The sequence below is a fragment of the Lagenorhynchus albirostris genome, chromosome 21 (genome assembly GCF_949774975.1).
Source record: "Lagenorhynchus albirostris chromosome 21, mLagAlb1.1, whole genome shotgun sequence".
NCBI classification, from domain to species: domain Eukaryota; kingdom Metazoa; phylum Chordata; class Mammalia; order Artiodactyla; family Delphinidae; genus Lagenorhynchus; species Lagenorhynchus albirostris.
In genome coordinates this window covers 6698921-6711274 of record NC_083115.1, presented here as the reverse complement: position 1 = coordinate 6711274, position 12354 = coordinate 6698921, and the positions used below count along the sequence as shown (strand labels likewise).

At 46.8% G+C, this 12354-nt stretch overlaps 1 protein-coding gene across 1 annotated transcript in view; it reads left to right on the top strand.

The window, feature by feature from the left end:
* Positions 1–10943, top strand: part of KCNU1 (potassium calcium-activated channel subfamily U member 1) — a 132687-nt gene extending 121744 nt beyond the window's left edge. Inside the window, exons 24-26 of the mRNA XM_060136355.1 lie at positions 5999–6193; positions 8200–8682; positions 10804–10943. Coding sequence (XP_059992338.1) covers positions 5999–6193; positions 8200–8406 — 402 coding nt within the window. The 3' untranslated portion in view covers positions 8407–8682; positions 10804–10943. The remainder of the gene's footprint in view (positions 1–5998; positions 6194–8199; positions 8683–10803) is intronic.
* Positions 10944–12354: the final 1411 nt, after the last annotated feature.

Genomic DNA, 12354 nt, shown 5'->3' with positions numbered 1-12354 from the left:
CGCAGGTAGGAGCAAAGTCACAGACTCTGTTTCGACTTAGTGGGAGGAGCAGGCTGGGCCGTGAGGACCGAGAGAGTGTCCAGCAATAGGCACGTCCCATGAGCCAGCACGGGGAGCACGAACTTGGTGGTGAGTCTTCCCGACACTCACCTTATGAGAGTGAGCCTGCGGCCTCTTTGAGGAGCGCCCCTTGCTCCCAGGCTGCCCTCAGCCGTCGCGTCTCATTCTGCTGGAACATGAAATTAGCTGTGTAAAAATACAGGAGTCTATTCTGAGGCCCCGTGGTGAACTCTGTGGGAGAGAGAGAAAGCCGCATATGGTGGCCTGGGATGGGGGACAGTCCCATGAGGTCACAAGCCGCATTGGGCCCTCAGCCTGCCCTTGGGGACTCCTGGGAAGTGCCTGGCTTTGGACTGGCACTTGGTCGTCTGACGAGGCCGTGAGGACGGCAGTGGAGCTTCAGGGTACGAGGCATCCTGTATGTCAAGGGGGCTGGCTTGGAACTTGAACTTCTTCATCTCTACCTGGTGGCCTCCTGCCCCAGCTCTCAAATCCTTGATGACGAATGGCTCAGCAAAACGAACACACTTTAACACTGTTTGGAGCTCCAACTGCAAATCTCTGGCCCTGGTGAGCTGAATTAGACCCTTGAAAATGCTCAGGGGATGCTGCCCACTTGTTTCCCTCCCCCTGGACCTGGTACTACTGGCTCCACTTGGCTTCTAAGGACGGGGGTGACTTTCTATCATATCAGCCACACAGAAAGAAGGAGCCCAAGGGTCAGGGCTGAGCCTCCAGTTTCATTGTGTCTGCTCATCCGAGGACAGTTTGGTCTTGGCTGGCCTCCTGACCTTCCACCTGCTCACTGGCGGTGAGAGCAGTAGCCTCTGCGAAGAAGAGAACATTTATATCCTCTTGCACTGAAACCATCTGGGGCCACTGTGGTGGCCCTACAGTGTGTGTCCAGCCCGTCACTTCATTCTCCATACGTATTGGAGCGTGTCCTGTGCAGGCTTGCGGGAGGAGGGCCAAGGTCCTGATCTCCCCATAAAGTTAGGGTGGCAGTCTCGGGCCCTGGGTCATCACTGCCTCCATCACATGCCCACGGCAGACACCACTGACACTCACGGGTCTCTTCCTCTGCATCACACGTGCGAGTCTTTACCAGCACAGACCTTGAGGCGGCATCTTCCAACGGTTTCATTGTTGAGATAATAATCAGAGCAACATCTGGGGTAAGAACAATGGTAACATCATCTCTCAGGCACTTACTTAAGGTCTTTGCTGCATGCGTTACCTGCAGTTTAATTCTCCCGTCAACGTAACCAAGAGGATACAGTTGCTAGCCTTGTTTTCCAGATCAAGACTCTGAAGCCTAGAGGGGTGACTAATGTGCCAAAGGTCACAGCACTTACAGATGACAAGTTGGTTTTCAGACCCAAATTCCTAAGGTTCCAGAGACAGACCAAATCCATTACGACCAAATCCACTGCCTCTCCAGAAGGCTCTTTCTGTGATTACGAGTGTCCTTTCAATACACTGAGGTTGAAGTTCTACTTGAAGGAATCCGCCTCCCGGGATGCTCCAGAGTCCCTGAGGGATGAGCAGGGAGGAGAAGACCAGGGTACACCCACCCTCCCCAGTGCCCACCCACCCCTTCCCCCCAGTCAGAACTACTCTACTCTCATCTGGGTCTCATACGAGGCTCCTGCATGAGATTTGATTCAAAGAAGGACTTCTGTTGTTGAGAAGACTAAAAACCACTGCCTAGAAGTTAGAGAATCTGACCAACAGAAAGGCAGAAAATAAGAGAGCCAGATTCCTGTTCTCTGTCTTCCGAGTCAAGTCTCCAGCTCCCGGTTGGGAGTCTTGTCCGGGAGACAGGAGTCAGCCATTCCACCATTTTGCACATCCATTTTGTCCCATAATTTCCCTCCCCAAGAAACATCTTCCAGATTCAGCTCTTCCCACCTGCCGTCCAGCTTGATGCTCCAAGAGGTCTGTTTCCCATGGCTGCACAGTCAGATGTTATGCTTAGAATCAAAATGTGTGTTTCCCTGGTGGCCATCCTCTGCAGAAGGGAAAGGCTGCGGACTGGTGCGCTCCGAACAGGCTCCCTCAGGATAAAGGGGGCTGACACCTCAGCAGCTTCTGGAACAGGATGAGGTCACCTCCTTGACTCGCGTCTCAGTGAACTCTGTTTCGACCTAATATTGCGGGGCCCTGTCTTCCTTCTCACCTGTCCCTGGAAAACTGCACTGTGCTTCCAGGTGGCCCGTAAGAAACACAAGGAGGATGAACTCACAGGTCCCGAGGAGAGAACAAAGCCTGAAAAATGTGGCGTGAAGTTGTCACCGCCTGAAAGTACTGAAGTTCTGTTTTAGATTGTCATGTAATTTTCCCCTTCTATCCCCTGATATCCCTGTGATTTTTTTTCCAAGATAAAAATAATGGATTTTCCCTCCAAATCTTCTGATTCAGCCAACACTACGGCTGCAAGTACCCACTGGGATACTACAGTAAACTCCTGGCCCAGGTGGAGAAACATGCCCCTAAGGTGTAATTCGGATTCACTTTTAACCCTCAGCTCAATGCTATATAAAAATATGGAGGGCTCCCCTGGTGGCGCAGTGGTTGAGAGTCCGCCTGCCGATGCAGGGGACACGGATGCGTGCCTCGGTCTGGGAAGATCCCACATGCCGCGGAGCGGCTGGGCCCGTGAGCCATGGCCGCTGAGCCTGCGCGTCCGGAGCCTGTGCTCCGCAACGGAACAGGCCACAACAGTGAGAGGCCCGCGTACCGCAAAAAAATAAAAATTAAATAAAAATATGGAGGCGCACTCAGACCCCTCCATATGGGAGCAGGACTCCCATATGGCATTATAACAATAGGATTTCAAACCTGGACATGAAGTAAGGAGCATTTTCCTTTACTTATAAGGGAGGTAAGGAAAATAACAAAAGTTACCTGGCTTGAGATCTCAAGTTCACTCAGCTGGTTAGTGGCAGTTTTCCTACCATATAGCCTCATTCTCAACTTAGAAGTATTTCTCAGAAAATGTGGGCCTTAAGACCTTTTGAGATTCTCAGAATTAAAAGTAGTGAGTGGCCAGGATGTTAGTATCTATGTTATTAAGGAGTAATATGAGAGAAACCTCCAACTTCACTGTAGCTAAAAGTTAAAACACTTTGGGCTGCAACATTTTCAGGCATCAGAAGTTCAAATTCTGATTGAACTGATTACATTAGATATTAGAGATATTAGATAATATAAATCTGAGTATATTAGAAACACTATCCAAGTTTAGAAGTCCTAAAATGTTTCATGCACATTTCAACTTTCATATTTTCTTGAGAAAGAAAAAAAGAATGAAAACCAAAAAAAGGAAAGAAGGGAGAGAGGAAGGGAGGAAGGGAGGAAAGAAAAAAGAGACCCATAATGGCAGTGCCATGGAACCCCGAATAATAAGAATGTAAGGTGGGCTCAGAATAAGGGTGACATGTAAATCCCATAATTTTCCCCGATATAGAATTGCAAGCCTTTTGATGTCAAAACTGAAGAAATGATAGGGTCAAAAGCTAGGCCTCTCTCTGTTAAATATGTAAAGTACATGTTTCCCTAGAGGCATCGACACCAGGATAACCCTAGAAATTACACCTTTTTTTTTTTAATCAGTGGAGAAGTATTCTAACAGCATTATGTTTGATCATTCTACATTACGGCCACTTGTTCTTAAACGGATTGTGGTCCAATCTGGATTTACATCCTCCACTCCCTCCTGGATTTCAGGGGGCCAGATCCATAAGCCCCTTCTGGGTAGAGGATGCAACAGGGAGGGAATATACGGAGGTGACTGTCAGTCAGGAGGTTCGTTCTTTCAGTCTGGGCATTAGGATGGAGAAGGTGTTTGAAGTCATCTTTAATCTGAAAAATATTGTAAAAGTCCTTTTCTTTTTATTTTCTCTTAATTTACATAGATGATATTATTTCCTAGGTCACCTTCTCCAGTGGGCTCTACGTTTTGCTAACAGTATTGGTTTATTTGTTAAAATTCAACTGCCAATTGCACTCAATATCCTGGCAGCTGTTTTTGCACTCAGTTTTTAAAAATCATTTGTAATAATTGTTTGCAGCAACCTTTGCACTGAATATTCTTACACCTGCCTGGTCCAATGTGCTCTTGAAGACGTGAATGTTAAGTAGACAAAGTCTGTCTGAAAGAACACATCATTTAAGGCCTGTTGCTCAGAGTGTAATTTGAGGACCACCAGTGTCAAACTACCAGAGGTGCCCTTTAAATTCTGATTCCCACTCCCGTACATAAATTCGGATCCAGTAGATCTGGGATCCCAGGAATCGGGTCTCATGAATATCACTCCAGGTGATCCAGGTACGTGAACACCAGTGTCGAAGACAGCACAATTCAGTGGTGTGTGCTGTATATCTCATTGAATCCTGCAAACAGTGCTCAAAGGTGGGTATTATCATGTCATCTTTAAAATCATAAAACTATGACTGAGAAAGAATACAGGAATTGTCCAAAGGTGTTCCGGTCCGCTAGGATGTACCAGTCCACGATTCAAACTCAGGTGTGTTCCGTACAAACAACCAGCTCTAAAATGCAGAAATACAACGAGTAAAGCCAGTGGCCATGGGATCACAAAGAAAGGAAAATTTCATTCTGATGAGGAGGCCAGTATAGGGTCTTCCAAGAGGAAAGATGAACCAGATGTTCTAAAGCCAAGGCATGAAGGAGTAAAAGTGTCACTTGAGCGACTGCAGATTGACTATAGTGTGCACTGGAGAGAACCATGGCTCATGGAGATGAGCTCAGAGAGGGAGCTGGTGTCAGATCTTGAGGGCTTTGAAGACCGTGGAAACGAGTCTGAGCTTGGTTTTACTGCAGGTTCAAGGGATGGGTGGCGGGATCTGATTTGCGTTTCTGGACAATCTCTCTGGAAGCATTTTGAGCAGTGGATTGTGAATGAGAAAAAGAGTAGTAAAGAGGTGTGTCTCATAACCCAGACTTCAGAAGACAAGTCCCTGAATTGGGGCATGGAGAAAGCGAATGGTAAGATTTCTCAGTAACGGTGGAAGTCATTCCTATTATTTATAATGAAAACAAAATGACTGATTTTTATGTAGGTGCTATTAACCATGTAAATTCTCGTTTCTACTGGAATAAAAGTTCGATTTAGATAAGACCAAGGGTAGGAAATTTAGAACATTATATAGGTAACAATGGATTTAAGAAAACCTCATGGGCAGTTATTACAATGCTATTTCCATGTATGTCACTGCCTAGTCAACACTGTGTTGGAATCCTTTGGGAAAAGAGTTTAAGAAAATGGCTTGGCGTATTCAGACTCAAGCTACTTTCAAACTAAGTTGACCCACACGTCAATCGTCAATCTCTGGCTTCATTTTGATGCCAAATATTCTGAAATTCCATTCATTTTATACTCCACACCTCCTGTTTTCGAAGTACACCATGGGAGATGTACACTGTGGGAGATTAAGTTAATACCTGTCCTCAAATAGGTCAGAATCAAAAGGAATGTAAGTGGATTCACATCCGGAGGAGTCAAGTGTCGACGCCAATAGTAATGTCAGTAGTCCCCTAAGGAAAATCTCTAGAAGTCTCTGTACATATTTTAAATACATGTTGATGATTGTTAGGGTATCTGTGGCCTGATACACTCCTCTGGTCATTTTTGGAAGTGGGGACACCCTTGGGGTCAGTGTCATTACCCGTCTTCTCCTACTATTACAGTGTAAGTCCTCCCCAAAAGAGCAGGAACGGGGTCAGTGCTATTTTCGCTGCACTTTGCCTAACCCAGTGCCCTACCCAAACTGCAGGCTTTGGGATGATTTTAATGATAATGAGAGACACTGCTTTGTGCTCTCAGATCCATTTCAAACAACGATGCCCAGTAAATCGCCACATCTCTCCACCTCCACCTTCTGACTTTGCACATGCCTTGTCCTTGCTTTCCAGGCGTTCTACAATTACCATGTTCTGGAATTACTTCAGATGTTGGTGACAGGAGGGATAAGTTCTCAGCTGGAACAATATTTGGATAAGGAAAAGTTCTGTGGGCCGAATGACAGTTACTCTACCGTTTCACCTGGAAGAATGCGGTGTAAGCTGGGGCTTCTGTCCTTAAACCAAACCATTTTGTCAGACATTCAAGTGAGTCAACTCTTCTCGTAGTAGAGCGTCCTAACCTCCCTGAGTTTTGGAAATTGATCCAACCTGTTTGGGTTCCTAGATCACCTAGAGCATATAAATAATAACAATAATAATGACAAAAATTAATGTAATTTATATTCATAGTGTATTTACAATTTACAGTGCATTTTCACGTGATAACTGTTTTTTGCAACAATTCTGAGAGATCAAGCCATTGTTAGTATCCCCATCCTCCGGGTAAAAAAGTGCACAGGAAGCATCAGAGAGGTCTCATAACTTTGTCCCTTGACAAGGATTTTAATAATAAGTGTAATGTTAATATTCACTGAGCATTTGACCTGGGCCTGTCTGCTTTGTTTGTTTTTCACTTTATCTCTCCAAAGGTTTACATGGTAGGCATCGTTATTAATTCCATTGAACAGATTAAGAAGCTGAGGTGCAGAGAAACAAATACTTACCTGAGACCGTATTGCCTACCAGTGACCAAGCAGGGTCCCCTAAGGCAGTCTGACCCAGGGCCTGTCCACTCTCCCTACGCTTGAACTACTAAAGAAATCTGATCCAGACTTCCCTGGCAGTCCAGTGAAGAGGACTCCACGTTTCCAAGGCAGGGGGCACAAGTTCGATCCCTGGCCGGGAAACTAAGATCCCGCATGCTGCGGGGCATGGCCAAAAAAAAAAAGAAAGAAATCTGATCATGTCACCTGAAATCAGGCAGAAGGATTCCACGTTTGGGCCTAAGAATCTGTCTGGGCTAGCCAGTGAAAAACGCTTGAGTTTTCTTAGTCCTCTGAGCTAACAAACAGTAGATTATAGCAAGGAAGAAAATAATTCTGGCAAATCCCCATGAGGCATCTGGGCATTTGGGGCTCTGTGTGGAGTCCAGGCTGCAGTGAGGAATCTACTGGTCAGCCTGCCTTTTGGTTTAGTTTTGAGAGACATGGCATTCGATTCCCCGGTGTCACCGTCAGGGGCAGGCCTTTAGAGGGGCCTGAGCAGAGCCCCTTCTTCACAGCCCTCTTCCTGCCTCTGTGTCTGCTGTGTCTCGGCAGGTAAGGGCGAACCCCACGCTCTGTGCATCTGAATTCCAGGTGCAAACAACATTCCAAAGCTCCCTCCATGGTCCGGTCCTTCGAATTTCTGTGGTCCTGGGTTCCTCATCTCAGGCTGACTTGTAAGTGATTCTAAGCCCAGGACAGCTGCCGCTGGCCACTTCCTGTGGGAACCAGAGGTGGCAGTGGACTGGTCAGCCCTTTCTTCTCCAGTTATGTCTGGTCCTCTGTTCTGTACCCTGAGGAATCACAGAGCTAAACAGACTGTTCTCTTTCGACTTCCCTGAATGCACTGGCTGCTGCTTTGAAGCCTGCAGCTACTCAAGGTGCCTTGTTGGCAGTAGCTTGAGAGCAAGGTCAAAAGGAGGATGAGAAGGCCGCTCTCTCATTGTGTGCCTTAAAAACTATTTTCCGGGCTTCCCCGGTGGTGCAGTGGTTGAGAGTCCGCCTGCCGATGCAGGGGACACGGGTTCGTGCCCCGGTCCGGGAAGATCCCACATGCCGCGGAGCGGCTGGGCCCGTGAGCCATGGCCGCTGAGCCTGCGTGTCCGGAGCCTGTGCTCCGCAACGGGAGAGGCCAAAGCAGTGAGAGGCCTGTGTACCTCAAGAAAAAAACAACAACTGTATTTTCCAACCTGGTGCTCACTGTGACTTCTTGATCATTACCAAACCAGCAGTAGTAATAAAAACGAGCATAGCCCCTTGCCACACCACACCCAGACAGGCTCCTGAAAGACCAGAGTCATAAAAACAGCTGCCGGTGCTAGATGCTCAAAACTCATGGTCAACCTGATTTCCAGCCCACTTGCTGCTGCCACCAGAGAGGTATTAGGAGGGAGCTCTTGGGTCTTCCAGACTTCACTGGGAGAAAAGGCAAGTGACACTCCAGTAAGCGCTTGTTACAGCTTGATTCGAGTGCCGCCAGACGTAAGTTTTTCTCTCTTCTCTCCCCAGCCAAGAAGGACCTTTGGGCAGATATTCTGCGGCTCGTTAGATAACCTTGGAGTCCTGTGCCTCGGCTTGTACCGCATGATAGATGAGGAAGAGCGCAACCCAGAGCACAAAAGGGGAGTGTATGCTGGTGTAGAAGGCGCCGGCCACCGCCCAAGCACGAGGGCCAAAGCGACGTCATTCTGTGTGAAAGAGACGGCCAGAGCTTAGGGCCCCCACATGAAACAGAGGGTGCTGGGGAAGTAGGTAACAGTGTAGGATCAGTATAAATAATACGAATGAACCCTGGTGATTGGGATCCAGGTAGTATTGGCCATGTAAGGAGAAGGGTTTCTCTGTCCCCAGTGAAATCTGAAATGCAGACCCAGATTTTCAGTCAGGGTTCTTTTGTAACTTACCCCTCATCGACGCCTGTGCGACTTTTTAAAGCCGAAAAGCCACTGTCCACACTGGGAAGATTTACTTGTTCGCTGCCGGACTCGCTGGGTCAATATTTACTGAGTGCCTTTTCTCTAGCCACTGTGCCTTGTCCATGTAAGACACGGGAGTGATGTGTAGAGATTTCAGTTTAAAGAAGATCATTCTGACAGTAGTGGGGAAGAGAAAGAAAATGTGTGTGGAGGGGAGAGGAGAAAAGAAGGGGTACTGGGTACCAGCTCCAGACGGCACAGTAATGTAGATCCAGACTAAGAGTCTCGTGGTGGGAACGGGCAGTACTCAGTAGAGAAGGAGAAATTAAAAATAATAGAGTGGAAATGGATCGATGAACCTGTTTCAGGAGGAAGGGGAAGGAAGTCAAATCACTGAAAGCGGAGTAGTCATGAACACGAAGAGAGACAGCTTCTCCGCTCGCAGGAGGAAGGGAGGAAAAGAAAGGAGGCCAAGGCAGATCTGGCTGTGGATGAGGGCTGTGCTTAGGGAATGTTTACGTAACACTAGGATTTCTCGGTGACGTGCAGGCATAGCCCTGGCTGAGAGAAAAGAGGGGGGAAGTCTCTAGGGAGTTGAGAAAGACGTAAAAGTTACATCAATCACTGAGGGGAATGGAAAAAGGAGTTTACTGTGCATCTGTAGAAGCAACAGTGCAAAGGGAAAGGACAGGGGATGGAAATAGCCTGAAGAGCGGATGTACCCAAGAGTAAGGAAATGAGAGAAAGAACGAGGGGAAGTTGTGGTCAGAGAGTGATTTATTGAAGGGTGAGGTTTTAGAGGCAGGATGTGTCAGGAAGTTACAACAGCAGTATGTGGTCAGGAAAGTGGTTGGGAGATAAAGATCACTGGGTAGTGGAAATCAAAGAAATTGGTCTGCGCGTTGGAGTCGCAAATCACGGAGACACTGCAGGCACTAGGGTTTGAAAGAAAAAGTGTCCCATGTGCCAAAGGCCTAAATAAACATGGAGGTGTGTGGATAACACTGAGGTGACTCAAGAGGAGGGTGATAAGGCTGTAGAGCATGGACCACAACGATGTGGGGAGCAGGGATGCTCTGGAAACAGCACTCGGAAGCCTGAATGATGCTGACCCCCCATCCCCATCTCTGTCTGCCTGTGACTGACCCCCAACACCTCTGGAAAACCTGTGGACCGTGGTAATTGGGAGAAGGTGTAGCCCATACTTGGGCGGACCTCAGGGAAGGAAATGATATTCCTGTTGGAAAGAGAGTATGTGGTTATAGCAGATCTTGTTTAGAATATCACAGAGGTTACAGGGGACTCAGTGGGTGAGAGGGAAGTGGGAAGATTATTCAGTGAAAGATCAGTGGTGACGTGTGATGGGTGCTTAGGGAAGAAGAGGTGATTATTCGGGGCAACACTGAAAGTCATGCACGGTTCTGCTGCCTCAGCGTTCTGACAGGAACACTGGCGTCTTCATGAATCTGACTCATGTTCTCCGAGGATTTGCCATGTGCCTGATTTCCTGCCAAGACATCCTGCTTCTCTGCAGAGTCTGTCCACGCAGGTCCAGGCTATGGGTGATCTTTGAAACTCATTGACTCACTATTTGCTTACCCGTCAAGGTTTCAAATAAACCTTTGGTTACTTTTCTTTTTCCTCCATTGGGCAACCTACATTCTGTGTGAAAGTTGGCGGCAGAAACATGAAAATAGGCCTAACCCAGGATGGAAATATCTGGCATGCACGTAATCTTCCAGTTTTGATAAAGCTTGGCTAAGTGCTCAGAATTGTGCCAACCGAATTCATTAGGGTCCTGGATGTTAAAAGCAGAGAAACATATCGTTGGAAAAGCCATTAGAAATCAATTAGCCCAAACCATAGTCCCATCCGTCTCCCATTAAAATGATGCGAAAAGCAAGGCCCAGAAGGGAGGTGGCATGCCTAGGGTCAGAGGTGGTTGGTTTCAGAGGCAGGCGTGAGAACTAGTCTCCCAGCTGCTAGCCTGGGGCCTCTCCTGTTGCGCTGTGCCACAGAGTTGTTTTTTGTTTGTTTGTTTATTTTTTACTATTAATCAGAAACTAAATAAAGCAAAGCAAAACAAAAACGTTTCCTCTTTGGGCCCAGCAAAATGACTTTCTTGTTTTGGCCACTGCCTGCAGCCACACCGTCCCAGCTGCAGGGGCTCAGAATTCACCTTTGGCTCTTCTTACAGGTTTGTGATCACCCGGCCAGAAAACGAGTTTATGCTGCTGCCCTCGGATCTTGTGTTTTGCACCATCCCTTTCAGCACCTCCTGTTACAAAAAGGATATTTCACCTCCAAGTCCGTGTGAAATTATAAATATGGTGCCACTGACAGAAGAGACGCTTACAGACATAAATTGTCCTCCTTCAGTTGACCAGGTCAGCGAGACTGCAGCCCAGCCGCCCAGTACATCAGTCCGTTCGCTGGAGCCAAAACCAGTCCCCGCTGGTGATCCTGAGCAAGCAGTGTTGACTCCAAGTGGTAAACTCTCATCCCAGACACACCCAGGTGAAACCAGGAAAGAAAACGGAAAGGAAAACCTGGAGGAAACCACAGTGGAAGATGCCTCTGCCTATCCAGAGTCAGACTAGACCTGCCGATATTTCCCAGGAGCTCCTGGCTCACTCCTTACGAGGCATCTCCAGAGGTGGTGACTTTGAACAAGGAAGGAAAAGATGGATGCCCGCCATTTTTGTGCCCATTGCTGAGGGGTGGATCAGCAAGCCCACACTGTTTGGGAAGAGACAAAAGTCCGAGCTAATCCCACTGGATCTGGTGTGATAAATAAAGGAATAGATGATAAATGCCTCTCTAAGGGAAGTTCATTGCTCTGGGTCTCTTGAGCAGAAAACGTGGTGGTTGGACCTGTGTTAAAGACATTGTTCAGTACTTGCTGGGTTCCTCCACACAGGGAATATAAGAAGTAATCAAGGTAAAAACGAGAAGGATTTAGACATAAGAGACAAGAAATAACGTGCCCCCAAATCAAGCATCTTACATTCTTTATCTTCAAACAGGCAAGTAGTGAACTCGTATATTATCATCTTCTCTTTTTCCCTCATGCTTTTTCTTTCCTCATCTCTTTCTATAGGAGGTGAGGAAGACCAGATGGGGAGATACTTGTTTGAATTGGAAACGAATTTGTGTATAATTAAAACCTAGACATACCCTAGCACAAGAATGAATCTTAGAGTGTACTCAAGATGGGGTACCTGGACGAAGTCAGGTAGATTGAAATATACAGCCTTTCAAATTCCCTAATTCAAGAATAAAGACATCATCTCGTGAGAGGTAATAAAGCCTTTCCTCGTGTTCCAGAAGGAACCAGTTCACTTCCCTGTAAGCCTCATCTTTAAGTCATTTCATCTCGGTATTAGTCTGTTAACACAGTAGAAGTTCAGCACATCCAGGAAGTATTTACTCCCAATTGGTGAGCCTTGTAAGCAGTGCCTTCTTGTGTTATAGATACAGCATAGGTAGAAGGGGGGAAGAAAGAAAGTAATAAGCCAGATTTCCCATAAATGGTTTTACATAATGTTTATGATATCCTTGACATTTTCCTCAACATCCTTGCTGATTTGGTATCACTATCTCCATTTTACAAAGGAAGAAACTATGTCACAAATAGGGTTCCCACATAAAAGAAAGGATGCCCAGTTAAATTTGAATTTCAGATAAACAACTTTTTTAGTATGAGTGTGTCCAAATTATCACACTTAGCTAGTAAGTGATCAAATCG